General features: G+C 41.5%; 1 protein-coding gene and 2 pseudogenes across 1 annotated transcript in view; 2 read left to right on the forward strand and 1 right to left on the reverse strand.

Annotated features, from left to right (window-relative positions):
• IWS1 (interacts with SUPT6H, CTD assembly factor 1) overlaps positions 1-26,933 on the reverse strand; it is a 43,945-nt gene extending 17,012 nt beyond the window's left edge. Inside the window, exons 1-6 of the mRNA XM_045298863.1 lie at positions 26,752-26,933; positions 23,191-23,306; positions 9,504-10,659; positions 7,228-7,411; positions 6,705-6,762; positions 2,703-2,800 (exon numbers count right to left, since the gene is read on the reverse strand). Of these exons, the coding sequence (XP_045154798.1) occupies positions 2,703-2,800; positions 6,705-6,762; positions 7,228-7,411; positions 9,504-10,659; positions 23,191-23,306; positions 26,752-26,785 (1,646 nt within the window). The 5' untranslated portion in view covers positions 26,786-26,933. The remainder of the gene's footprint in view (positions 1-2,702; positions 2,801-6,704; positions 6,763-7,227; positions 7,412-9,503; positions 10,660-23,190; positions 23,307-26,751) is intronic.
• LOC101650650 lies at positions 2,965-3,512 on the forward strand (annotated as a pseudogene).
• LOC105978732 lies at positions 22,402-22,557 on the forward strand (annotated as a pseudogene).
• Positions 26,934-27,633: the final 700 nt, after the last annotated feature.

A 27,633-nucleotide genomic window follows, 5' to 3' on the forward strand; every position in this document is an offset into this window, starting at 1 on the left:
GCATTAATAGAGATTTAAATACAGGCAAGTGCATATGTAAATATATTTATATATGATAATGGGGAAATAGATCTATGTACATATATTTGTAGGTTTAGTATTAAGGCAGCAGATGGACATTGGGCCTCTACTCAAGTACCCCTCAATAAAAGAACACCTTATTCTAATAATCTGGCACTCTGAGATGCTCACCTTCCTGACACGATCACTGAAGACAAAGAGGGTATGTAAGCAAATATGGTGAAGAAAGCTGATGGTGCCCGGCTATAAAAAGATAAAGTGTCCAGGGTCATAAAGGCTTGAGGATACACAAGCAGCCATCTAGCTGAGAAGCAACAAAGCCCACATGGAAGCAGCACACCAGCCTGTGTGATCACGAGGTCTCAATGGGATCAGGTATCAAAGAACATAAAAATCTTATCATTGTGAATGGAGGGGGGCGGGGGTGCAGAGTGGGGACCCGAAGCCCATCTGTAAGCAACTGGACATCCCCTTACAGAAAGGTTATGGGGAGAAGACAGGCCAGTCAGGGGGCAGTATAGCACTGATGAAACACAAAGCTTTCCTCTGGCTCTTTAATGCTTCCTCCCCTCCACTATCATGACCCTAATTCTATCTTACAAATCTGGCTACACCAGAGCATGTACACGGGTACAGATAAGAGCTGGAAACAGGGAACACAGGACAGATAAACTCCTTGGGACCAATATTGAGAGTAGCCATACCAGGAGGGTAAGGGGATGGTTGGGGGAGAAAGGGGGAACTGATCACAATGACCTACCTATAACCTCCTCCCAGGGGGATGGACAAGAGACAAGGGGGTAAAGGGAGACAATGGACAGTGCAAGACATGAAAAAATAATAATCTATAAATTATTGAGGGTTCATAAGGGAGGGAGGGAGGGGGGAAATGAGTTGATAGCAAGGGCTCAAGTACGAAGAAAATGCTTTGAAAATGATGGCAATGTATGGCCGGATCAATACCAGGCCGGCTTCTAGCAACAAGTGACCTTGAGTCTCCCCCACCCATGCAAAGCTGACCAGAGCTAGCTGAAACAACTAACAGCAAGTGGCCTTGAATCTCCCACACACCTGCGGAGCTGACCAGAGCTAGCTAGTGGCCCGCTTTGTTCTCGACCCGCAGCTCTGCACCCGGCACCCGGCACCAGCATGGTCCGTTTGGCTCAGTGCCCACTTTGCTCTCGACCCTCCACTCTGCACCCAGCATGGCCCGTTGGGCCCAGTGCCCGCTTTGTTCTTGCCCACCACCCAGCAGGAAGACACCCGGAACCAGGAAGACACCTTACATTCCAGAAACCCGGACATACCTGTCCATATAAGCAGCAGCCCTGTAGCCTGCAACGCGACTTCCCCAGCCTGGACATTGTGGACTGTGGGACTTCACCCAGGCTGGGTTTTTTTTCTCCCTAATAAAGCCTGTTTGTTCTAATCCGACTGATTTGGTTTCTGGTGCCTCTCGACTACCTTACAGGCAACATATGTACAAATGTACTTGACACAATGGATATATGTATGGATTGTGATAAGAGTTGAACAAGTACCCAATAAAATGATTTAGAAAAAAAGTTATCAACTGGATACCTATCAAAAGATCCAAAACAATGTGAAAGAGGGGGGTTGGAATGGAGACCCAAAGCCCATCTGTAAATAATTAGATATCCCCTCTCAGAGTTAGTATTAGGAAGGGATGATTCAACCAAGGTGTAGTATAGCAACAATGAATCACACATCGTTCTCCTGGTTCCTGAATACTCTCTCTTCCCACTACCATCACCCAGTTCTAACTTACAAATGTGGCTAGACCAGGGAACAGACTGTGGCACAGATAAGAGGCCTGGTCAGAAAAGATAAACCCCTGAGGAACAGTAGTGGGAGTAGTGATATCATGAGGGTAAGGGGATCATGGAGGCAGGGCAGGGAAAGGAAAGGGGGAACCAACTCATCACAAGGTTGGCTATACAGCCCACCCTCCAGGAGACCACGTAACAGAAATGTGGGTAAAGCAGACAACAGACAGTGTAAGACATGAAATAATAACAATATATAATTGATCAATTATTCACAAGGGTGGGAGGATAGGGGAGGGAGGGGGGAAAAAGAAGCACTTATACCAAGGGCTCAAGTAGAAAATGTTTTGGAAATGATGGTGGCAACATATGTACAAATATGCTTGACACAACTGATGTGTGGAATGTTTTAAGAGTTGTAAGAGGGACATTGCAGAAGACAAGCCACACGGATGCAACCAGATGCTTACGCCACTGGATCCAAAGACTTTCTACCCACTGGCTCGTGATCATCCTGCATTTGGCTTCACTGCATGTGTTTTGTGAGTCTGAAGAGGACTTTATAGATTGGTATCCGACATATGGGCTAATATCAGACTTATGGCCTTGGACTGAACTGGGTTGGGATGTTTTCTCAATATTCAATCACTCTTGAATATAAACCTCTCCCTTATATACATATGTGTTTATGAATTTGTTTCTCCAGTCTACCCAGACTAACACATTAAGAACTGCATCACACGTTGCTATGACTTGATGAATAAATGTCCTTATTAGTGTAAAAAAAAAGAGTTGTAAGAGCCCCCAATAAAATTATTTTTAAAATCACACACACACACACACACACACACACACACACACACAATTCCCGTTTTAAAATGAACAGAAACTTACTGCTTTCCTCTCTTTATGTTATCATCAGAATCTGAATCTTCTGCTTCCTTTATGTGTGTTTCATCTTTTTCTTCTTCCAAATCTTCTTGATTAAAGCCCTAAAAGTCAGGGTAAGTTAGGCAAAGTTTCAATCTCCTTATAGATGTTATTCTGTATATGGCTTTTATTTTTTTTCAAGTTTTAAAAAGAAATACATTTTGACGCTCTCTTCCTGGCTGGTGACTGGTGCTTGCTCCTTCAGCGCGCCCCTGCTGTTAACAAGATGTCTTCAGGAACTGCAAAAATTGGGCACCCTGCCTCCAACTTCAAAGCTACAGCTGTTATGCTTGATGGTCAGTTCAAAGATATCAGCCTGACTGAGTACAAAGGAAAATACATAGTGTTCTTTATTTACCCTCTTAACTTCACCTTAGTGTGCCGTAAGATCACTGCTTTCAGTGACAGGGCAGAAGAATTTAAGAAACTCAACTGCCAAGTGATTGGTGCTTCTTTCTCACTTCTGCCATCTGGCTTGGATCAACACACCCAAGAAAGAAGGAGGCCTAGGGCCTAAGAACATTCCTTTGGTATCAGACCCCAAGCGCACCATTGCTCAGGACTATGGGGTCTTAAGGTGGATGAAAGCATCTCGTTTAGGGGCCTCTTCACTGATGATAAAGGAATCCTTAGGCAGATCGCTGTAAATGACCTCCCTGTTGGCCGCTCTGTGGATGAGACCCTAAGACTGGTTCAGGATAAACATGGAGAAGTGCAGTGATACTATCAAGCCTGATGTCCAGAGGAGCAGAGTATTTCGCTAAGCAGAAGTGAGCACTGGATCACTTCAGTGCTAGGCTGCAACGAGTAGCCTTGAGAAAAACAAACAAAACCTCTTTTGTATTCTTCGTGTTTCACACATAAGGCCTTTGACTACTGAGAACATGGTATTTGATCATGATAGGCTTTTTTTGTAGAGAGGGGCAGTCTTTCTACACTGTAGTGAAAACGACCCTGAGCTGTTTTGGGTAGGGCAGCTGATGTGTATCATGTACTAGTAGTGGGGCATAAGCCCATTGATCTTTTGTAGTTGTATTAAACGAACTCAGAAAAAACAAAAACAAAAAATACATTTTGTGGGAAAAAATTATGTAAGTATCAGAAAGTATAGAGAAGTTCCTCTGTATCCTATCACCAGTTACGTTTTCTTCTAGAAAGTCTCTATTATAAGCAATTCTATATACATACATACATACATACATACATGTATTTTTAAAATATTTTCTCTTTCCTTTTATTATGACCTAGCATTTATCTGTGCGGTTTGAATTTCCCTTTGGCAATACTTATCAGACATCTGTATATATTTCAGATTCTCATCTAACTAAAATGGGTAATCTTTCCTTTGTAGCTTCCCCACTAGTGATACTTTGGGGGGAAAAAATCAGTCATTGAAAACCCAACAGAGTGCACTCCTACTGACATGTATGGGATCGTTATGGATTGTAATTTACTCAAGGGCAACTATTCTTCAAATTTGCTATCTTATTATATACTTTTTTTTTTAGGGTGTGGGTTCGGTTGGGGTGGGTGTGGGGTGGGTATAGATATGGATGTGGGGTGAGTTGAGGTTGTGTGGGTGTCAGTATGGATGTGGCGTGGGTAGGGTGGAGGGTAGGTTGGGTGGAAGGTAGGTATGGGTTTGGGTGTGGATGTGAGTGTGGGCATGGGGTGAGGTTGTGGGGGGTTTGGGGTGGGGTGGTGGGGGTGTGGGGTAGATGTGGATTTGAATGTGAGTGTGGGGTGGGTGTGGGTGGCGTTGTGAGTGTGGGTGTGAATATGGGGTGAAGTGGTGGGGGCATGGGTGGGTGTGGGTTGAGGGTGGGTGTGGGAGTGGATGGGTGTGGGTTGAGTAAGGGTGGGTGTGGGTTGAGTGAGGATGTGGGGTGAGGTGGTGGGTGCGTGTGGGTTGAGTGTAGGTGTGGGTGTGGCTATGGGGTGAGGTGGTGTGGGTGTGGGTTGAGTGTAGGTGTGGTTATGGGGTGAGGTGGTAGGGGCGTGGGTGGGTGTGGGTTGAGTGAGTGTGGGTGTGGTTATTATATACTTCTAAAAGTCCTCCTGTTCTAGATGTCATTGACTACTCTTTTCATTGGGATTAATCCGTTTTTATTATTCCATTTCCCCCCTCTATTAGTTTGAAAGTTATACATTTTATACACCTTTTTAATTGCTAGCGATTACAAAATACATCTTAACTTATCAAAGTCTACAACTGTACTTTTACCTGTATCTGCCAGGACCTTTGACTGCTTCCATTCCATGTATTCCTCCCAATTTGTTACTGCCATCATGTTTTAAATTCCTGTACATTTTAAATCACACCTTTTCTGTTTTGTGTAGTTGATGCTTATTTAGACAAACTCACATATATCAGTTTGACCTTACACTTAAGATCACATTCTTTCTACCTAACAACCTTTAATATTTTCTTCAGTTGATACATATATAAATTAGTAATTCCCTCAGGTTTTACATGTCTCGAAATGTCCTTATTTCATCTTCATCCTTGAAAAGTATTTTTGCTAATATAACAAATTCTATGTTTACAGTTATTTCCTTTAACGCTGAGTTCTGGATTCTATTTTTCCTGTTAAGAAGTCAACTATTGGGCTAATACATGCTTTTTTGATGTAATTTTTTCCCTCACTGGCTGCTTTTAAAATTGTCTTGTTTTCTTACAATTTCATTACGTTGTATTTATGCATAGAATTCGTTTTATTTGCCCAGAGTTTCTTCAATCTATATGGTTATATTGTTTCTTCATATTGTTTGCTATTTAAGTTTTCAACTTCTTTGTGGTATTCTAATTTGATATTTTAAACCTTCTATGTGTAATCTATGTCTCCTAATCGTGTACATTTTCACCCTACAGTCAAACCTGAGAAACTCGAATCTGCGTGAAGTAAAAACCTGTGAGAGATGGGAAATTCAAACACTTTGTACTAAGAAGAGCAAAAGCAAAGTAAAGGCTGCACCTAGTCTTAAGATCCTGTCAGTTCCGGCTCTTACAAGTCTCACTGTAGTTTGTTTTGACAAAATTTTTTATCTTTTATGTGCCCAGTCTTTTTGTCAAAGTGATGTCTGAAGTTTCTACGACTAGGGCTTCTAGTCCTATTTCTATCGTCTGTCATTACCATTGTTTGTTGCATATCTGTTTACCTTCATAACTGTACCTACGTGTGTATTTGAAAACTGGTACATATAATTTGAGGTCTATGGTGGTGTTACTTTTATCCTGAAAATAGCATTATGATTATTATATCAGGATACTAGATCATTAGCTAAACAGGTTAAGAATGAAAGTAATAAATTCCCGAGATTAGTGTTTACTAGGTTATAAAATGACTGAAAGCTGGATAAAGTCCAAGCAAGGGCTATTTTAACTTCTAGTTCACCCATATACATATGGTGTACTGTTTTAGTCCCAATCCAGAACATGTCATTTACATGGGACTCTACCCGTTACAGGCCCCATATTACAAATTTTGTCTCCTTAGTCTCTAAGTTCCAGAAAATATGAAGCATCCTTTCTGGTATGTTTTCCAGAATAGGCAATCATACTTTGGAAAAAATATTCTAAATACTGAGCTTACTGCTTCAGTTTGTCTTCGGTTGTTCTTAACTTAGTGATTCTTTGCTGATGTGTTCCCCTGACAATAGCCACATTTAAAAAAATTCTGTCCCAGCTATTTTAGTTGCTGTTAATAGTTGGGTTGCTACAAATTATCCCAAATCAAGGCTAGAATCAAATGTTACCATTAGCAATATTGTCTTACTTCGACTCTTTTAACACTCCCTTCCCCTTTCAATCCCATCTTTTATTTTGCTTTTATACTTCTACTCTCTTTTATTTCACTTTCTGAATCCATTTTTTCCTGAATACATTTTTATCCCAACTTATTGTACAAGTCCATGAGTACTGTCATGAAAATAAAAGCACAGAATGCAGTCTAGTCTTGTACTTACTGTGAACTCTTCTTCTTCCTCGTCACCAGACTCTCCAAATATGTCTGCAATAAGGGTTCTAGAGGAACAGAGAGAATATCTTTCTTCTCATTTCCATAGGAACCATAAAAACCTTTTCGAAATTAAGAATAACCTACATATAGTAAAATGTGCAAATCTATAGTTTATTATAATAGATTTTAACAAATGTAAATGCTCATGTAACCAGCACACTAATCAAGATAATAGAGCGATTTCATCTTCCCAGAAAGTTCCCCTGGACCTCTTTCTAATCAGTGTAAGCCTCTGTACCTTCACGGCAGGCACTGCCCTCATTTCCATCACCAAAGATTATAAAGAGGATACATGTCCTCATACTTATTCTCTTTGCTTCTTAAACAAAAATTCTAAGTCTCCAAAGTATACATTCAGGTAGCACATATTATACCTCAACAGAAATTCAAGTAATTTACAAAAACTTGACAAACTCCTCTTTCCCATCTTTATAGGAGCCTTTAAAAGCTCATGCCACACTATCACTTACTCTTCTTCATTCCCGGACTCACTGTCACTCCCAAATAAATCATTCTCCTCAGTCTTCTTAGCAGATGCTTCCTCTTCGCCGACTTCTTCTTCACTGCCCGAAGTCTTTTCTCTTCTGCCTGCTTTTTCTGATGTAACATCACTGTCAGAATCATCTGCATCAGAGACAACACGGCTCTTCTTAGCTGTTGTCAAAAAGACACAAAAAACCCCAAACTTATTATTTTGTCTTATCGTTATTACAATATATAATTAAACATAGTAGTCCTAATAGTAGTATGTAGCAAAAAATCAAAGGGTCTACTGACGTGTCATTAAGATGCTACCCACAAGGTAAGCAGTTCAAAACAACTGTCTGTTCCCTGAGAGAAAGACAGGCTTTCTACTCCCATAAAAAGTTAAGTGTCACAGGGAGGGAGGGGGGAAAATGAGGAGCTGATGCTAGGGGCTTACTTGGAGAGCAAGTGTTTTAAGAATGGTGAGGATAGTGAACGTACAGGTGTGCTTTATACAATTGATAAATGTATGGGTTGTGGTAATAGTATGAGCCCCCAATAAAATGATTTAAAAAAAAAAAGTTAAGTGTCTCACACTCACAGGGGCAGTTCTACCTTGTCTTATAGGGTCACTATGAGTTGGAATTGACTCCATAATAGTCTGATTTTTGGTTTTAGGAAAAATGTGCCTAGAATATTAAATAAACAAAAATCATCAACTTAAAATTGAGTACAAATGAGGGGCAAAGAAAACATTAGACTGATGTACATCTGGCCTATATTCTATACTATCTAGTCTTAGTGGAACTAAAAAGGATTGGATTTTTTTAAAAAAAGGATTGGATATTCTTTGTTAGAATCCCCATGTTTCTGAATTGCCAGTCTTTGTGATGCTTCTCATCCTACCCAACAAATTGGTAGCAAGTGTGGTCTATTTCCCCCTCTCCTTAAGTTAACCTTAACTTTAAGGTTGTAAGGGAATACCTCTTTTCCAAAGACAAGTTTCCTAACAAGGTAATCAAATAAAAATTATCTGCACCCAAAATCCCATTGTAGGGTCCACACACGGACCCAGTGCCCTGCTGACCATACTCAAGGGAAGTAAAAAAACTATAGAAAGCAAATGTTTTGCGAATGATGATGGCAACATATGTACAAATGTGCTTGACACAACTGATGTATGTATGGACTGTGATAAGAGTAGTATGAGTCCCTAATAAAATGATTTAAAACAAACAAAAAACCCTATTGTTATGAAATAGAGAGCACTGTAAAGACAATTATGGCAGATGTAGTTAGGTAAAAATGTGTTATCATTTGATCTCCCTTTTTATCTATTTTATAGTTGTTCCAGTTTTTTTAAAAAGCAAAGGGAAAATACACATCGAAAACACGCATAGATAAGCCTCCAGTAAATCCCCTGACCATAGACCAGGGATATGAATAGCACCTTGCTCTCATGCACAGTAGATTGGAAAACGTATTATTGCAAATGCAGCTAGGTTAAAATTTAATCGTTTTCCTGTGACCTCACATTTGACTCATTTAAATTTTTTTCTAGTTTTTTGTATTTTCTGCTTTCTTTTCAATTGAGGTTTTTCTCTTTTATTTTGTTATGATTGTTAGATTTTTTGGTTGCTTTTGTATGTTTTTCTGTATATGAAATCCAGGATAGGTAAATCTGGAGACAGTAAGTGGATTAATGGTTTCTTAGGGGTGTGGCAGGGAAAAGCTGGGGGGAAATAGGAAGCTAATAACAATACAAGAAAGAATAAAATGTCCTAAAATTGTGGTGATGATTGTACGACTCATCTTTACATGACTGAACTATTGAGTTGTTTGACCAAGTGAATTACATGCCGATAAATCTGCTTAAAAAGAGGGGCTTGGGGGAAATCACGGTGAAAATGGGGTGCTAGCATGCTGGAATACTTGAAGAGACAGTGAATTTGTAAATGTAGTCCCCTCTAAAACTTTAGTTACTATTTGTATGGGAGCTAGGGAAGTGACCGTCAAAGTGATACCCAACTGACTAGACTTAGTGAGCAGTTTTCAAGTAATAACTTCCTTTGAAACATTCCCCATTCTGGTAAAAAACTGTTCAGCTTACCACTTTGGACCTAAAAAAGCTGCTGCAACTCCTCAAAGGAAATTGATTATCAAGAAAAACCAAGGGGAACCGGTTTCTAGTGAAAATTTTAAAACATCAAGTTGAAGGACAGAATCTAACACAAAGAAAACAAGCAGTGCTTGACAGTTACAAGCTTAGATAATTCCTTACACGCTTTCTTTTCATCTTCACTATCCGAAAGAACAGCCACTTTCCTCTTTGTTGTTTTTTCCTCCGCTCCCTCCTTTTCTTCATCTTCATCACTCTCAAGTTTTGGCTTTTTGGGTTCTTCCTCCTCACTGTCAGAACTGTGAAACCTTTTCCTCTCTGTTTGGCCATCTGAATGAAAGGAGTCATTTTGCACGTCTGCATCCTCTCTCCTGTTCTCCCCTTCGCTGTCAACGTCCGACTCAGGCTTTTGCTTGTGCCTGGAGGCAGCGGCCTCTGTTTCGGAATCGCTGGCCTGTGCCTTCTGTGGCTCCTCACTCTCAGAGTCACTGACTCTGGGTTTGGGGAGCTCCTCACTCTCAGAGTCACTGACGTGGGGTTTGGAAAGCGCCTCATTTTCAGAGTCACTGGCCTGATGTCGTGGGGGGTCCTCACTTTCTGAATCACTAATCTGGGGTTTGGACAGCTCCTCTTCATTTTCTGAGTCACTGGCTGGATTCCTTGGGGCACCCTCGCTTTCTGAGTCACTGATGTGGGGCTTGGGAAGCTCCTCCGTTTCAGAGTCACTGGCTTGGTGCCTTGGGGGGCCCTCGCTCTCTGAGTCGCTGATACTGGGTTTGGGAAGCTCCTCCGTTTCAGAATCACTGGCTGTATTCCTCGGAGGCTCTTCACTTTCAGAATCACTGACTTGAGGTTTGGGGAGCTCCTCATTTTCGGAGTCACTGCCTTGGTGCCTTGGGTGTTCCTCACTCTCAGAATCACTGGCTTGAGGTTTTAGAGCATCTTCTGCCTCAGAGTCACTGGCAGGACTTTTCTGGAGCTCTTCAACTTCTGAATCACTAGCAGCATGTTTTTCAACAACTTCGTTTTCAGAATCACTTGCATGCCCGTTAAGAATTTCTTCATTTTCAGAGTCACTAGCTGGTAATTTCCTAGTCTCCTCCCTCTCAGAGTCACTCCCATGGCGATTTACATCCTCATTTTCAGAATCACTTGCAGGAGGCTCCGGATGCTCTTCAGATTCTGAGTCACTATCCTTCTGCCCATGCAGCTCCTCACTTTCAGAGTCACTGGCATTAAGATTTGGGAGGTCATCATTCTCAGAGTCTGTTACATGGTGACTTTTTGGAAGGCCATCTTCTCGGTCACTAGGTTCATTCTGAAAAACAAAGTGAAAAAAATTAGCAAGACGCAAACAACGGTCAGTGAAATGCTAAAAAACTTAAAAGTGCTTTTTAAAACATGAGAATACAAAATCCAAACCAAGTGACATCAGGTCGATTGCAAATCACAGAGCCTCTACCTGAGGTTTCCAAAGCTGCGAATCTTTCTGGGAGCAGAGTCTCACTTTCCTCTCACAGAGCAGCTGTACAACAATTCCTGTGCTAAACTGAAATACAGACATCCCCTTTATTTAAAAGTTGTCTGTCTGACCGAAAAGTGGATGAAGGGAGACGTCGGACGGGGCAAGATAGGACAAAATACCCATTTATAAACTATCAAGGGCTCATGCGGGAGGGGGGAGCGGGGAGGGAGGGGAAAAATGAGGACCTAATGTCGGGGGTTTAAGTGGAGAGGAAATGTTTTGAGAATGATGAGGGCAATGAATGTACAAATGTGTTTTACACAATTGATGTGTGTATGGATTGGGATAACGGTTGTATGAGTCCCTAATAAAATGTTAAACACACACACACACAAAGAAGCACTCAAAAATAAATAAATAAATAAAAGCCACAAGCAACCCCCCCCCCCAAAAAAAAAGTTGTCTGTCTGTGAAAGGGCTAAGCTGGTTTAGATCAAAATAAAGCTGAAAAGCATCATCCTGAGAGTATTAGGAGAATAATTTTGAAGAGCTAATTAAACATGAACAAGTTTAAAAGCCTATCATTCTTCTCTAGTCCTAGATCTCAGAAATCTACCTATACTTTTCAAAGAAATGCCAGCAAACATGTATTCAGGTTCTGTTAAGTAACAATGTATTGCTACTTTGGTTCCAGTTCACACATGCGGGAGTTCATTCCAAACTGTTTAAATATACCTCTGCAATCAGCTGCAGAAAAGTTCTCTCACTAATATACTTGTCTTAGTCTCAACTAGGGTGCCCTCAATAAAAGATCCATTCACAAGAGTGTCTTCCAAAGGGATCTGCTGGGGATGAGTTAAATTCAAGGATAAGGTCCGGTGGGGTTATATAAGGGGCTGTTATTGTTATGTGCCAGTGAATCGTTCCAATTCTTTGCTACCTTATGTACAACACAATGAAACACTACCAATTTTGTGCCATCCTCACAATGTAACAGCTTAGACCCAGATATAGGCTCCCTATGAGTTGGGATCAACTGGATGGCATTGAGTTTGGTTTGGGTTTTTGGTAGATGTGTTAACTATTTACAATATTAAGTGGGGCAGGCATTTCAAAATTTTTATTGTGGTAAAATATCTAATTTTTCATTTTAACTATACAATTCAGCAGCACTCATTATATTTGGAATTTGTTCAGCTATCACCACTGTTTCCAAACCTTCATCACCCCAAACAGAAACTGTACCTATTTAGCTATAATTCCTCATTTTTCCTTTCCCCAGCCTCTGGTAAATTTCTTCATAATGTATAAAAACAAAAAGCAAAAACCCAAGTCCACTGCCATCGTCAATTCCAAATTGTAGCAAGCCTTTATAGGGTTCCTAAGACTATAAAACTTTTTTTTTTAATGTTTCTCAGGATCTCAAAAGTGAAATCCAGATGGTGACTCAGGAAGAAGTGTGCTATACTCCTGTGTTAGTCTGGGTACTTTAGAGAAACAAATCCACAGAAACTCATGTATAAGAGAAAGTTTTATATAAAGGTTAAGTGTGCATCAAGAAAACATCCCAACCCAGTGCTACCCAAGCCCACAAGTATTCTAATGAATACATTAGAAAAAAGAAGGGTCCGGAATTGATGGAATATCCACTGAAATGTTTCAGCATTGAAACTAAAGAAGCACTGGAAGCATTCACTTGTTTATGGTAGGAAATTTGGAAGACAGTCACTTGGCCAACTGGCTGGAAGAGATCCATGTTTTTGCCCATTCCTGAGAAAGGTGACCCAACAGAATGTTCAAAACTACAGAATAATATCACTGATTATTACATGCAAGTAAAATTTTGCTGAAGCTCATCCAACAATGGTTGCAACAATACATTGACAGGGAGCTGCAGAGGGTCAGGCTGGATTCAGAAGAGGACACAGAAAAAGGGGTATCTCTGCTGATGTCAGATGGATCTTGACTCAAAGCACAAAGTACTAGAAGGATGTTTACTGGTATTTCAGACTATGCAGAGACATCCAACTGGGTGGATTACTACACTAAACTGTGGAGAACCTGGAGAAGAATGGGAATTCCTAACACTTCATTGTGCTCATTCAGAACTTCTACAAGGATCAAGAAGCAATTGTGCTAACAAACAAAACAAGGGAATATTGAATGGTTTAAAATTAGGAAAGGTTATGCGTCAGGCTTATATCCTCTCACCATCCTGGTTCAATCTATATGCTGAGCAAATCATCAGAGAAGCTAGATTATACGAAGAAGAATGTGGCAACAGGATTGGAGGAAGGCTTATTAACAACCTGTAATAAGCAGATGACACAACCTTGCTGACTGAAAAGTGAGAAGAAATTGAAGCACTTTCTGACGGAGACCGAGGATTCCAATCTTCAGTACAGATTACAACTCAATGTACGGAAGATCAAAATCCTCACACCTGGACTGATAGGTAACATCACAATAAATGGAGAAAAGGCTGCAAGTTATCAAAGATTTTGTCTTGCCTGGATCCACAACCAATGTTCACGGAAGCAAGTCAAGAGATCCAAAGAGTACTACATTAGGTAAATCTGCTGCACAAGAGTATTGAAGAGCAAGGATGTTACTTTGAGGACTAAGGTGCACCTGACCCAAGCCATGTGAAAGTTGGACACTCTGAAGAAGAATAGATGTACTTGAATTGTGGTGTTGAAGAATATTGAAAGCTAAAATGAACAGCTAAAAAAGAACAAACCCATCTCGATTGGAAGACCAGAGTCCTCCTTAGAGGCAAAGATGGTAAGACTTTGCTCACACTTTGGACATATGGTCAGAAGAGACCAGTCCTTGGAGCAGGACATGTTTGGTAAATTGGAAGGGCAGCAAAAAAAGAGGAAGGCCCTCAAAAGGGAATAACACAGTGGCTGTATCAATGGATTCGAGCATAGGAACAATCATGAGGGTGGCACAGGACTGGGCAGTGCTTCCTACTGTTGTGCAGAGGGGTTACTATGGGTCAGAGCTGACTCGATGGCACCTAGTAACTAGTTTTGGTATTAGTTTTGCCACTTCATATCATGGATTAACAGTGCTCTCTCTACTCACAGTAACTGACTTATCTGTACTTAGGGAGCCAGGGCAGAGTTCTCTGAGCTGTAAGGTCTAATTAGACTTGAGAACCAATGTAGAAACCGCACATAACTTTATTTCTATAGAATTGCTCCTGGTACCATATGTGTTAGGTTGGGTTCTTCAGTGCAGTAAAACCAGTGATGCTTGTATATGTATATATGTTGAAAGAGATTTATATCAAGAAACGGCTTACACGGTAGTAAAAGTAGGTAAGTCCAGCCCAGTTCAAGTCCACATGTCAGATGTAAGCTGAAGGTTTCTCCTGACTCGTGTAGTTGCAGGATCTGACAAACAGGTAGCAGGAAGACAAAGCAAGAGAGCCACAGGCTAGTGGATGTAGAGCTGAGTAAATCCGAGGTCGGCCAAATAAATCCAAGGTTGGCAGTCCACTACAGCTCCTGGGATTGGCAGGCAACACAACAAGAGATCGAGGAACCACACACAGGATCCAGATCCAGCAAAAGGCAAAGGAGCAAGAGGGAGCTCATATCTGGGAGCAAGAGGGAGCTCATATCTCTCATACATAAAAGGCCATACCCCCAAGCAGGTGTCATCAGTCTTTGACTTGATTGATAGGTTGGGTTCCACCCCACCTTCAACCAGATATGTCTAGCTGACATAAAAATCTAACCATTGGAAAGAAGATGCTTTGTGAAAGTGAGACATATCCAACTTCAAGAATCACTTGGGTGAAAGCAGTTTCAAGACACTCCATTATCTGACTTAGGGCCCTTTCTTCGTTCTTTGCTTCATGTTTATAAAGATAATTACTGCAACAGTGTGTCTACTGCTGAGATACTGAGTAACAAAACACCAGTCTGTGGTACCACATGGGAGACCCATGATTTGCAAAAATCACTTAAAAGATCAAAGAACCTTCAAAGAGATAATTTTTTGTAGAAAGGACTCATAGTCCTGTTATATGGAAATACACATGGCTAATGTATATGATCTCAACTATTCACAACGCCTCAATTAAAACCATGCATAACATAAAACCTACACGTACAGTGGATTATAACAGGTATATAAAAGGAGTTGAATGAGGACAACAGTATTTAGTTAACAGCAGTATCTTTTTTCTTTTTTCTTTTTTTTTCTTTTTTAACATTTTATTAGGGGCTCATACAACTGTTATCACAATCCATACACACATCAATTGTGTAAAGCGCATTTGTACATCGTTTCTCAAAACATTTTCTCTCCGTTGAAACCCCCGACATTAGGTCCTCATTTTTCCCCTCCCTCCCCGCTCCCCCCTCCCTCATGAGCCCTTGATAGTTTACAAATGGGTATTTTGTCATATCTTGCCCTGTCCGACGTCTCCCTTCATCCACTTTTTGGTTGTCTGTCCCCCAGGGAGGAGGTCACACACAGTTCCATGTAATCGGTTCCCTCTTTCCTACCCATTCTCCCTTTACCCTCTCTGTTTTGCCACTCATACCACTGGTCCTATAGGGCTCATCCGTCCTGGATTCCCTGTATTTTCAGTTCCTATCTGTACCAGTGTACCTCCTCTGGTCTAGCCAGTCTTGCAAGATAGAATTCGAGTCATGGTAGTGGGAGCGGGGAGGAAACCTTTAGGAACTAGAGGAAGGTTGTATTTCTCATCATTGTTACATCGCACCCTGACTGGCTCATCTCCTCCCCGAGACCCCTCTGCAAGGGGATCTCCAGTGGCCTACTAATGGGCTTTGGATCTCCACTCTGCACTCCCCCCATCATTCACTATGGTAAGATTTTTTGTTCTGATGATGCCTTACACCTGATCCCTTCGACACCTCGTGGTTGCATAGGCTGGTGTGCTTCTTCCATGTGGGCCTTGTTGCTTCTGAGCTAGATGGCCGCTTGATTACCTTCAAGCCTTTAAGACCCCAGACGCTATACTTTTTGATAGCCGGGCACCATCAGCTTTCTTCACCACATTTGCTTATGCACCCATTTGTCTTTAGTGATCCGTTCGACACCCCGAACAGCAGTATCTTATACAAAAGTATAAAATGGTATAAAAATGTAGCCTTGTTCAATGTATTTCAAGTTTACTGCAGCTATAATTTAAAAAAAAAAAAGGGAAATATAAACACTCCCTACTTTAACTAAAGAACGAGTAACTGAAAATTCATATGAATGCAGCATAGAACCTGGCAGTTCTTTCAATAACTCTAGAAAAGCTCTGTACAATGATTTACATTTGGGGCTTTCCGGAAACGTAAAAGATCACATTTGAGAAAAATTAGTCACTAGCAGGGAACAAAATATTCCACGGGGGGATGAAAAGTATGCTCTTCCAAAGGAAAACACAAGACTCAGCATGCTTGTGAAACTTACTGTGTACCATTGTACGTAGATATATGCTCATGAGAAAATTTCATTAAATATATGTAATACATTTCACTTCATATAAAATATATTCATATAAAAGTGTACTGAAGTTTATTTACAAGTATTCATGTTATATTCAATTGTGGAAAAAAAGAGCCAGCTGCACATGATGATTTGGGCTTTGAAAATACCTGGTCAGCAAAGTTAGTATTTTTTTCCCCACTTGTAATGAATTTTGGTTTAACCCACATAAGCTAATTGTTCTTTTAAACTAAATGTTCTTTTAAACCTTGAGTTTGGAAAAACACACAACTTCAACCAAAAACTGGTGCCTAAAAGCCATTCGGTACATGAACAGAAAAAAAAAACCAAACAGAAAATAAAACAGACTATTTTACTCTGAGCATTGTGTTCTATTGATGAAGTGTCTAATGCCAATAATCCATTTTTCCACCCCTTATTTCACATTTTAAAAACTAATTTTTCAAAGGTCATCTCACCTTGAGTCAGATTTCCTTTGGGGAATGGAGAAAGGAACAAACAGTTCCCCATATAGCTTTGCCCTACAGCTTTCCTACGACAACGATCAGTGCATTTCCACAGAAATTCATGACACACACACCTCCCTCCTCTTTGTGTCTGTTTCTGAGGTGATTTCACCTATTTCGGTAGGTAAACTAGAGAAGAGCAGTTTTCCCTTTTAGAAAAGAATAAACACTCAACATGCCTTTTGTAGAGCTTCAAATGAAAAAAAATCTGCCCTGTATTATATTGCTAATCATTTTAACTGCATTTCTTGGGCCTTTGGTGATCCGGGCTTCAGCCATAGGGCACCTGGGCTGTACAGCATTGTTCTTGTCATATTGGAGGGCTCAAACGGCAATGCTACTAAAATGAAACTGATCTTTACCTTAAACGCGCATGTTGCAGATGAAAAAACTGAAATACTCCTTGTACTTAAAGTTGAAACACCCATGTGAGCAGAGACAGAGAACAGGTTTCCATAAAGTCATTGAATTTTATTATAACCTCTAATGTCTTCAAGGTTCCCCAATATTTGGCAACTTAGGTTTATCATGTATTTGCTAGCTATGTCATATTCTTTCCTTTTTGTTAATTTCTTAAATTCTGCAGAGTAATAATTTTGCCTTAGATGGTGCCCAACTATCAGAAAGAAGAGTGCCAGTGGCTTAAAGCAAACCAAACTCAGTGCTGGATGGTCAATTCTGAACCATTGCGACCCGTTAGGGCAAAATAAGAACGGACCCCTTGGGGCTTCTGAGCCTGTACATCTCTATGGGAGCAGAAAAGACTCCTCTTCCACCTGAGGAACACTGGTGGTTTCTCACCGCAAACCCTGAGGTCAGCAGTCCAAGTCATAATCCACTAAGCCACCAGTTTCTTATGGGAGGGGGTGGAAGTGGTCTTAAAAGGGTTGTATTCAAATGAAGGTGTCAACAAGCCAATGTAGACAAAGCATTCTGGCCTGTTGTGATCAAGGCATTTTTAATAAAATCTATGGTCAGAAGAGGGAATTATATTACAGCTTAAATTTCTAAGTACCCAGTTTGGCAAAGGTCACGGTTTCCAGTAGAAATCCAAAATCCATTAATGAGTTTCCACATAAATTCAGCCCCACTGAATTCCTTGTGACCATTAACAAGCAGCATTAGCAGCGTTTTCCTCAGGCAGAGTACATTATAGAGAGCAGATTACAGTCACTCCCCTCTCTGATCCAGGGAGATACAGCATAGCCTTGGGAACTTGCCTGGGTATGCCCTTAAAGGAAAGCAGTGTGCTAGAGTCACATCCTGACTGCCTTGGTCAGAGGGCCATGGGCCAATGCGGTAAGCACTTCTATGTAACATAATACAAATTTCCTAATCATACTCTTGTTTCCACTTCTGTACTTCTGCTTGTAACTAAAATATTGATATGCTGCCAATCATGATTCTATGCGTTTTCCATTGCCATTTCCAGATCCTTTTAAAGTCTCTGAATATCCACAAACCCTTTGACACCATTATGACCTCATGCTGATGGCCTCTCATCCAGATGATATTCTTGACTTTTCTTTTCCTAAGACTTAATAAATACTCTCCTTAAATTATAAGAGATTTGGGGAGGTCTCTTTTTGCACCTTAAAATACAAAAAAACTAAATGATATAAAAGTAACTAAAAGATAAGCTTTTTCCCCATCTACAATTAGCTCTCTGGCCTCACCTTTCCTTACTATACTCTAGCTACATCGGCCCCCTGAGAATGTTCCTTGAAGATACCAAGAACACTCCCACCTGAGGTCCTTTGCCTGGAATGTTCTCCCATCATAGTGCATGTCACATCCCTTCCTGACTGCTACGATGTCACTTTCACAGTAAGAGCTACATTGCTAATCGATAAGTTGGTGGTTCCAACCCACCAGCGGTTCCATGGGCGTCCCATAAAGACGTCTAGCCTCAGACATCCTATGGAGCAGTTCTGTTCTAGTCGATAAGGTCACGGTGGCACTGAAACCTGCTCTTCACCTTGGCACTCTTCTCTTTCATTTTCTTCCTTCTCCACAGCATGCATTACCCTTTCACAAATGATACAATTTTAAACATGTGCACTGTCTCCTGTCTTTTCCTCACCACTGGAAAACACAACGGACAAGAAGAGAATGTCGGGGACGGTTGGTGGGTAGGTGCAAGTACCCTTTCTGAGTCACGGGTCTGTTCAGAGTATCTGAAAAAGAACCTTGCTGCAGTGCAATGGGTTTCTCGTATATATAGCCTTTCTAGCCTTGAGTTTATAATTCTTACAAAAATAAATGATGGGGCTGTAGCCTGCCCAGTAATTCTTCTAGTTTCCAGAACTCAAAGGGATGGGTCATCTACGATGCAAACAGGATGTATAAAATCACCCAACAAGGCTCAGTGACTATAGGTGAGGAGCAGGAGAGGGGAGACTGGTTTCAGAAAACTTAGAAAAATTGTAAAGAGAAAGTGTGCCTGACCTCCACCTCATACATACCAGTTTTGTGCTGACCTTGATTCTCATTCTTTCTTGTAGAAGTACAGAAGGTCTGATACTATTAAGTTACAGTGACACATAGCAAATGTTCGCTATTCAATAAGTATCTGTTGAATGTATGACAATTCTAATGACACGTCAAAGGACAAAGTCAATGATATCATCTCTAAGCACTACACCTACTACTTAAAATCAGACAATGTTCTGTGCATGTATGATGCATAAACATGAAAAGTCCTAATATTTTGCAGTGCTAAGACAAGGATCTAAGCAGGAAATATTTCACAGCATGGATGGACTTGGAGAATATTATGCTGAGTGAAACTGGCCAAGCACAAGAGGACAAATATTATAAGACTACTGTCCTAAGGTGGGGAGGGAAGAAAAAGCAATGAACTAGACTGCTAATGGGTGTTACTTGAGTGAAATGGAAGATAGTAGTCCACGAGAGGGAAAATCAAGGAGTAGGAGAAGGGTAAACTGTTGGGGAGCTGACTTGTGGTTTAAACAGTTGAATGCAAAATTGATTATCTGAAATGTAAACCCTCACATGATTTACAATTAAAAAAAAATTGTTTTTTTTTTAAATCATGTAATGCCCATCTATAAGAATAACGTTTGGGGCCCTTAAAAGCTTGTCTTCAAACAAGCAGCAGTTTGAGTGAGGTGTAAACTAAGTCCACATGGAAGAAGCACACCAGCCTGTGTGATCTGAGGACTGTAAATAATAAAATTCAAATCCAGAGGGGGGAACTCTACAAGAGCTTAAATTCTGAACACCCAGTTGGATGACTGTGGAAGCCCAAGATCCATGTGCAGAGTCCACACATGGATTAAGCCTCTGGTGAATGAATCCTCCCTGACCTTATTGCAGGGATGTGAACAGCTTTGCTGTCAGGCAAAAAACATTGTAAAGTTTATTATAGCAAAGGTACGGAGGTTAAAATCTATTCGTTATCATTTGATCTCTCTTTTGACCCATTTTAAAGTTATTTTAGTTTTTAATATTTTCTATTTCTTTTCAATCAAGGCGCTTCTGTTTTGTCATTGTTGATTTGTTTCTCGTTGTTTTACATGATTTTCTGTATTATGAAACCCAGGATAGGTAACCCTATAGAGATAATAACTGGACTAATAATTACCTAGGTATGTGCTACAAAGGACAACACTAAGCCTACAGGTTGGGGTGAAGGGCCGGCCCACCACGGCCACACAGAAGCAAACCAAGAAGGAAATAATGAGTGAGGGACTAGGCCCCATATCAGCACACCAAGCCCTGAGGATAATGTCCCTCCAAAGAGCTGGAGACATGTCACCGAAGCATACCGCAACAGAGGACAATACTAGGGACACACAGCGGGGAGTGAGTCCAGTCTGACAGGCGCCGCCTCCCCGCCCGCCCCCCCCACCCAACCCCCTGACACACACACACACACTGGGGCAAACCAAGGGAACATAACAGATCAGCAACAGGAGCAAAGCCACAAAGTTGCTGAGGAGCCCCCAAAATAGACTTCAGGCTAGGAGGGGCATTCCCAGAAACCCCAGGACCAGTAGGGAGACAGTCAGAAAGGTCAGCAGTCAGACCTGAAATTATGTAAAAAAAAGCTTTTTCAAGCTTTTTTCTTGCTAGGGTTTTAAAAAAATTTTTATTCAACCTTTTGTTTTCTTTGTTTTGTCTCTGTTATTGTCATTTTGCCTATCCTACATAAGATAGTCATGGGAAGCAAGCCCAAGGAGAAAGCACTGGGGAAGGGGCTTGGGGGGAGGCACTTGGGGGAGGAGGAGGCAGGGGAAAGGAGCAGTTAGCAAACAACGCCATAGACAGGGAAACAACAAGGGAATTAAAATCAATAATGAGGAGGTCATAGAGATCCTGGTGGTGTTGAAACAACAGCAATCTAGCTGAGAGGAGTTACTAAGAGGCAGAAGAAGGGTGGGTGTGATGGTGGGACAGGAGGTAGGTAAAAGGAAACAGATGAAAGATATAGGAAGCAAAGCTATGGGCAGAAGTAAAACATAGATGTGCATTTATGTAAATATATTAATTCATAAAAAGAGGTATTGGCCTCTCTCTATATATTGATATGGCAATACAATGAGGAAGTGTACAGACTTTGGGCCTCCGCTCAAGCCCGTCCTCAATGGAACGCAGTGTTCTAACAACCTGGCATTCTGGGATGCTCACCCTCCCTACCAATCAATGAAGACCAAAATGGGCACACAAGTAAATGTAGTGAAGAAAGCTGAGGGTCCCCGGCTATCAAAAGATACAGCATCTGGGGTCTTAAAAGCTTGAAGTTAAACAAGCAGTCATCTAGCACAGAAACAACAAGCCCACAGGGAAGAAGTACACCAGCCTGTGAGATCATGAGGTGTTGGCAGGATCAGGTAACACACATCAGAAGACCCCAAACAAACAAAAAAACATATTGTTGAGAATAAGGGGGTCTGAGAAGAGACCCCAAACTAATCTGTAAATAACAGACCTGCCCTCACAGAAGGGTCACATAGAAGGGATGAAGTCAACCAAGGTGCAGTATAGCACCGATGAAACACACAATATTCCTCTGGTTCACTGAGGCTTCCCTCACCCCTAACCTATCATGACCCCAGTCCTGCCTTTCAGTTCTGGCTAGACCGGAACATGTACACTGGTACAGATAAGACCTCACGCATATGGAATTCAGGTTAGATAAACCCTTCAGGAACAGAAATAGAAGTAAGGATGACAGGAGGGTAAGGGGAAGGTGGGAAAAGGAGGGGAGGAAGGGGAACCAATCACAATAACTGATACATAACCACCCCCACCCCAGGGGAAAAAACAACAGAAACCATGGGGAATGGGAGACAGCAGTTGGTGTAAAATATGAAAATATTAATAATTTATAATTTATCAAGGGGTCACGAGGGTAGGAGGGGGGAGGGAAAAAAGAAGAGCTGATACCAAGGGCTCAAATAGAAAGTAAATGTTTAGAAAATGATGATGGTAACAATGTACCAACATATGCTTGATACAACTGATGTATGGATTGTTATGAGCAAGAGCCCCCAATGGAATGATCTTTAAAAATAAATAATTGGTCCTCTTCTCCCTCTCTGTTTCTCTGCCATCCTGAGTGTGGTGTTCCTCCGACTTCACCATGTCGTCTCATAAGACTTTTAGGATCAAGAGATTCCTGGCCAAGAAACAGAAACAGAATTGGCCCATGCCCTAATGGATTCGAATGAAAACCGGTAATAAAATCAGGTACAACTCCAAAAGAAGACATTGGAGAAGAACCAAGCTGGGTCTGTAAGGAGCCCCCGAGGGATGGCACGCATGACCGCATTTTCCTAGTCTCAAATCATGTGTTGCATCAAGACTTTTGTCCCCATCTGATCAATTGAGCTTCTATTGGCAAATCTGATTTATTCCTTGTTTTTTTTTTGCTTCCTCGTCAAGTCTAACAATAAATAAATAATGTAAGGCTGTTGGCGTGAATAAATAAATAAATAGATAATCACCAAGGGGCATGGCAGGGCAGACTGGAGGAAAATAGACAGCTAACAACAAGTACAAGGAAGAAAAAAAGATTCTGAAATTGATTATTTTGGTGATGATCAGACAACTGTTCTTAATATGACTTAAGTGTTGAATTGTCTGTGAATTAATGCCAATTATACACCAATAAAACAAAGAAAATCATAGAACTTAAAAGTCGTTAAAAGAAATTTAGCCATAACATTTTTACATGTTGTAGTTTCTATCAAAGTCGTGATTGATTGATTTATTGAAACGTTTTCCTGATTTTATTTTATTAACACTGTTAATAAACTTTATAATTTGGGGGCCCAAGACTTATCTCACAGTGCCACTAGAGATCCTTAAACAAAACAAGTCTAATAAAACACAAGGAAAAACCTCTCCAAAGATGTTGTTTAAATGATACCTCTGAATGGTGTTCTACACTCCCAGTGTCTGATCCAGACTGTTGTTCATTTACATCATCTTCAATGTCTGAGCCCGAATCCCGCTCATCCTGTACTGGGGTAGCGCCACCATCATCTGCTTAAAAATAAGCAAAACCAAATTAGATGACAGCTACAGCTAAAACATTGAATCAAGAAGAGTAAAAATTACCACTCATATGATAAAATGATATATTATCCTAAACAATATCCATTCAAATTTCAACAATATAACATGTATTACTACACATATGACAATAAAAAGATCATAAACTGTAATTCTGCTACTGTTATGAATCATAATATAAATATCTGATACGCAGGATATATTTTCATTGTTACAAATTGAACATAATTAAAGTATAGTGATTAATCACAAAAACAATATGTACTTATATATTGTGAAATATTTATTTCTAATTACAAATAAATGAAATTTTGTCTTGAAGCATAGTGTAGCATGGTTAATAGTCTTCACTGGGTAGTTGTGTGTGGGTGGACCCCCTGGAGACAGAGGAGCGATGCCTCGGTTCCTAAGGCCATCGGAAATAATGTGTTTTCCGATGGTCTTAGGTGACCCCAGTGAAGAGGTCGTTTGACCCCCAAAGGGGTCAAAACCCACTGGTTGAGAACTGCTGCCACAGGACCAAATAGGACTGCCCCTGTATGTTTTTGAAAGATAACTTCACAAGAGTAGACACCCTCATATTTCTCCTGTGGCTGCAACACTTACCACTTTCCCACTCTCTAATGTCTCATGTGATTTACTGTTCTTCTACTTTGGGTCTTTCTCCATTTGAATGAAGGTACCAGAAGAGTAGGGATTTGGGTCACTGCTGAATCCCTGAAACCCAGGATACAGACTGATACATAACACTCCAATGTAAAAGCATCAAGTCAATTCTGACACACAGCAACTCCATAGGGTTGAGTAGAACTGTTCCACAGGCTTCTGGGGCTACACATCTTTATGGAAGCACACTGCCTTTTCTTTCTCCCGAAGAATGGTTTGTGGGTTTGAACCACTTACCTTTCTCTTAGCAGTTAAATGTTAAGCCCACTGCACCACCAGAATTCCATCATAATGTTCATTAGGAACTTAAAAATTGGACCCCCAATTTATAAGGGGTGGGGGGGAAGAGGAGCTGATACCAAGGGCTCAAATAGAAAATGTTTAGAAAATAATGATGCCAACATATGCACAAATATGCTTGATATAATTGATGTATGGATTGTTATAAGAGCTGTAAGAGCCCTCAATAAAATGATCTTTAAAAAAAACCTTATAAATGAAGACCACAAGGATCTCTAGACCCAGAAATACTGTAAACAAATTAAAGCATATACTCTAAGATTAAAAAAATAACTGGTAATGAATAGCTACTTAAAATCTTTAAGCTACAAAGTAAATCTATTGAAAAAAACTCATGGCTGGAAGATATGGGAAGACTTGGCTATTCAAATTAAACAATTTTTTTCTGGAGCAGTTAATTTCAGGGAAACAAAAAAGTTGTGTAATAATGAAATCATAATCATAATAATGAGCATAAAGATTATTTATATAGTGCATTAAAAACATTTAAAATTTAAAAACCAGTTGTATGTAACTAGTGGGAAGATGGAAGAGAAGAGAGCACCACATGAGATAAAATATTGTCTCCTATCCAAAAAACCATATCATTGTGAATGAGGGGAGTGCGGGAGTAGGGAACCAAAACCCATCTTAGGCAGTTGGACATCCCCTTACAGAAGGGTTCCAGGGAGGAGACCAGTCAGGGTTCAGTGTAGCAATGATGAAATATACAATTTTCCTCTAGTTCTTAAATGTTTCCTTCCTCCCATTATCATGATCCCAATTCCATCTTACAATCCAGCTAAACCAGAGGATGTATGTACACTGGTACAGATAGGAACTGGAAACACAGGGAATCCAGCACAGATGAACCCCTCAGGACCAGTGGTGAGAGTGGGGATATCTAGAGGGTGGAGTGGAAAGGGGGAACCGATTACAAGGATCTACATATAACCCCGTCCCTGGGGGTTGGACAACAGAAAAGTAAGTGAAGGGAGATGTCAGACAGTGTAAAATATGACAAGATAACAATAATTTATAAATTATCAAGGGTTCATGAGGGGGCGGGGGGGACTAAGGAGCTGATACCAAGGGCTCAAGTAGAAAGCAAATGTTTTGAGAATGATGATGGCAACAAATGTACAAATGTGCCTGACATAATGGATGTATGTATGGATTGTGATAAGAGTTGTATGAACCCCCAATAAAATGATTTTTAAAAAGTATTGTCTCCTATCATAGTAGTAAATCATTAAAAATGCATTAATAATGCTGCTCCTTAAGAGAAAGGGGGAGATGGAAAATGTCTGTAGAGGGACTACGGTAAGTTAGGGAACTTATTTTTGTTATGTCTTTTTGCACACAATCCATTTCCATTTCCAAGAGTCTTATCATTGTAAATCACATGACATACAATCATTTTTTTATGGCAGTTTAAAAACAAATTAATTGAAAACCTATTTTGAAAGCATTAGAAAACAAAATTAGAGTGTATGACTTTAAATGCATTTTTGTAGTCTTTAATATTCACTGCCACGGGCATGGAATCCATGTGAAGTCAAGACCAGAGTTCCACCTTTGAACATTAATCATTCCAACACTTTACATACACACATACACATGTCCACTGCAAACGAGCATTTCCACTGGAAATCACTGTCCGGCTCTTGAACATAGAACACTTCTCTACTAGGCCCTGATTGACTCAACTTTATGTCAACAGTGCCTAGCACCGTGCCATCACAGGATGGGACTCAGAGAAGTTCACTGAATAAGCGGACGAGGAGGAGGAGGGGGCAACTTTGGTGAGAAAGATCTCAGGGATAACACAGGACACTAAAGCGCCCTAAATGACTGACAGGGATGCCTCCTTACTCTAAAAGATGTATCCAGTGCAAACAAGAGTCCTACTTAAACAAAAAACGGGTAGCCAGATTTCCAGGGGGGATTACACTTGCATTCGACCAAAGACACGCAACAGCAACATCTCACAAGGTCTCAGGATCCCCCCCTCACCCCCCGCTGAAAAGCTCCTTTGGAGTTGCGGAAACAATTGAGAAGTTCCCCAGGCACAGGACCGACGGTGGGTGGGGCGCAGCTCCCGGGGCTGTTTGGTTCGGTTGTGCACGGTGTCCCCTGGCGTCGGGACCGACTCGAGCGCGCCTAACAATGGAGAAACCTCTCCTTCCCTCGCACTTGGGACACCGCAGCTGAAGGAGTCAACGTCGCTTCCGGGGTTCAGCAAAACCCGCAGCCGACCCATAAGACGGCTTTCTCGCTAGAATCCCGTCTCCCAGGTGTTAACTTTGGAGTTCGCGGCCAGCCGACTTCCCACCGGGTGCCCGGCTCCTCCGAGAGGCCGGTCTCCGCGGTTCCCTCTCTCTCCCGTAGAGGCGCAAGGCCGGCGAGGCCGGCAGCGAGCTTGCTCCGCCCCCAAGCCTCGACCCTCCACCCTCAGGCCCAGCCCCACCTGACTGGTCGCCGCCGTAATACTCCGAGTCCATGATGGGCAGGCTCTCGGCGGGGAGTGTCCGCGCCCCGCGCCGCCCTCCCGTCACCTTCTTCCCGCAGAGTGTCCCTCGATGGAGCGACCCGTGCGCGAAGTCTCCCGCCTGACCCGAGGTGTGGGGAGCCGATGGCAAAACCGCAAGCGCGGCAGGAGGCAAACGCTTTGACGCAAAGGCCGACAGGAGTGACCGAAGGCGCTCTACTTCCCAGAAGCACCACTGGGCCAAAATGGCGCCTACCCACGACTCTTTGAGGAGCGCAGTGCGCTTGCGTTACCGCTGACCAACTAGCCAATGAAAGGACGGCACTGTGATGACGTAAGACCCGGTCGGAGAGCAGAATGCTGGGGGAATTGATCGTGAGCTCGGGCTTCCATTGAGAAGGCTGGAGGAAGCACATCAGCCTGTGAGATCACGAGTGCCGAAGGGATCAGTTATCAGGCATCAAAGAACAAAAAATCATATCATTGTGTGCTCACCTTCCTGATACGATCGCTGAAGACAAATGGGTGAATTAGCAACTGTGGCGAAGAAAACTGATGGTGCCCAGCTATCAAAAGATATAGCGTCTGGGGTCTTAAAGGTAAACAAGCAGCCATCTAGCTGTGAAGCATCAAAGCCCACATGGAAGAAGCACACCAGCCTGTGCGATCACGAGGTGCCAAAGGGATCAGGTATCAGGCATCATCAGAGCAAAAAATCTTATCATTGTGAATGGCGGGGGCGGGATGGTGGTGGTGGGCACTGGTCATCCCCTTACAGAAGGGTCTGGGAAGGAGACGAGCCAGTCAAGGTGCGAGGTAGCAACGATGAAAAATACAACTTTCCTCTAGTTCCTAAATGCT

The sequence above is a fragment of the Echinops telfairi genome, unplaced genomic scaffold (genome assembly GCF_000313985.2).
Source record: "Echinops telfairi isolate 266 unplaced genomic scaffold, ASM31398v2 ScPeMD7_4;HRSCAF=17, whole genome shotgun sequence".
NCBI classification, from domain to species: Eukaryota; Metazoa; Chordata; class Mammalia; order Afrosoricida; family Tenrecidae; genus Echinops; species Echinops telfairi.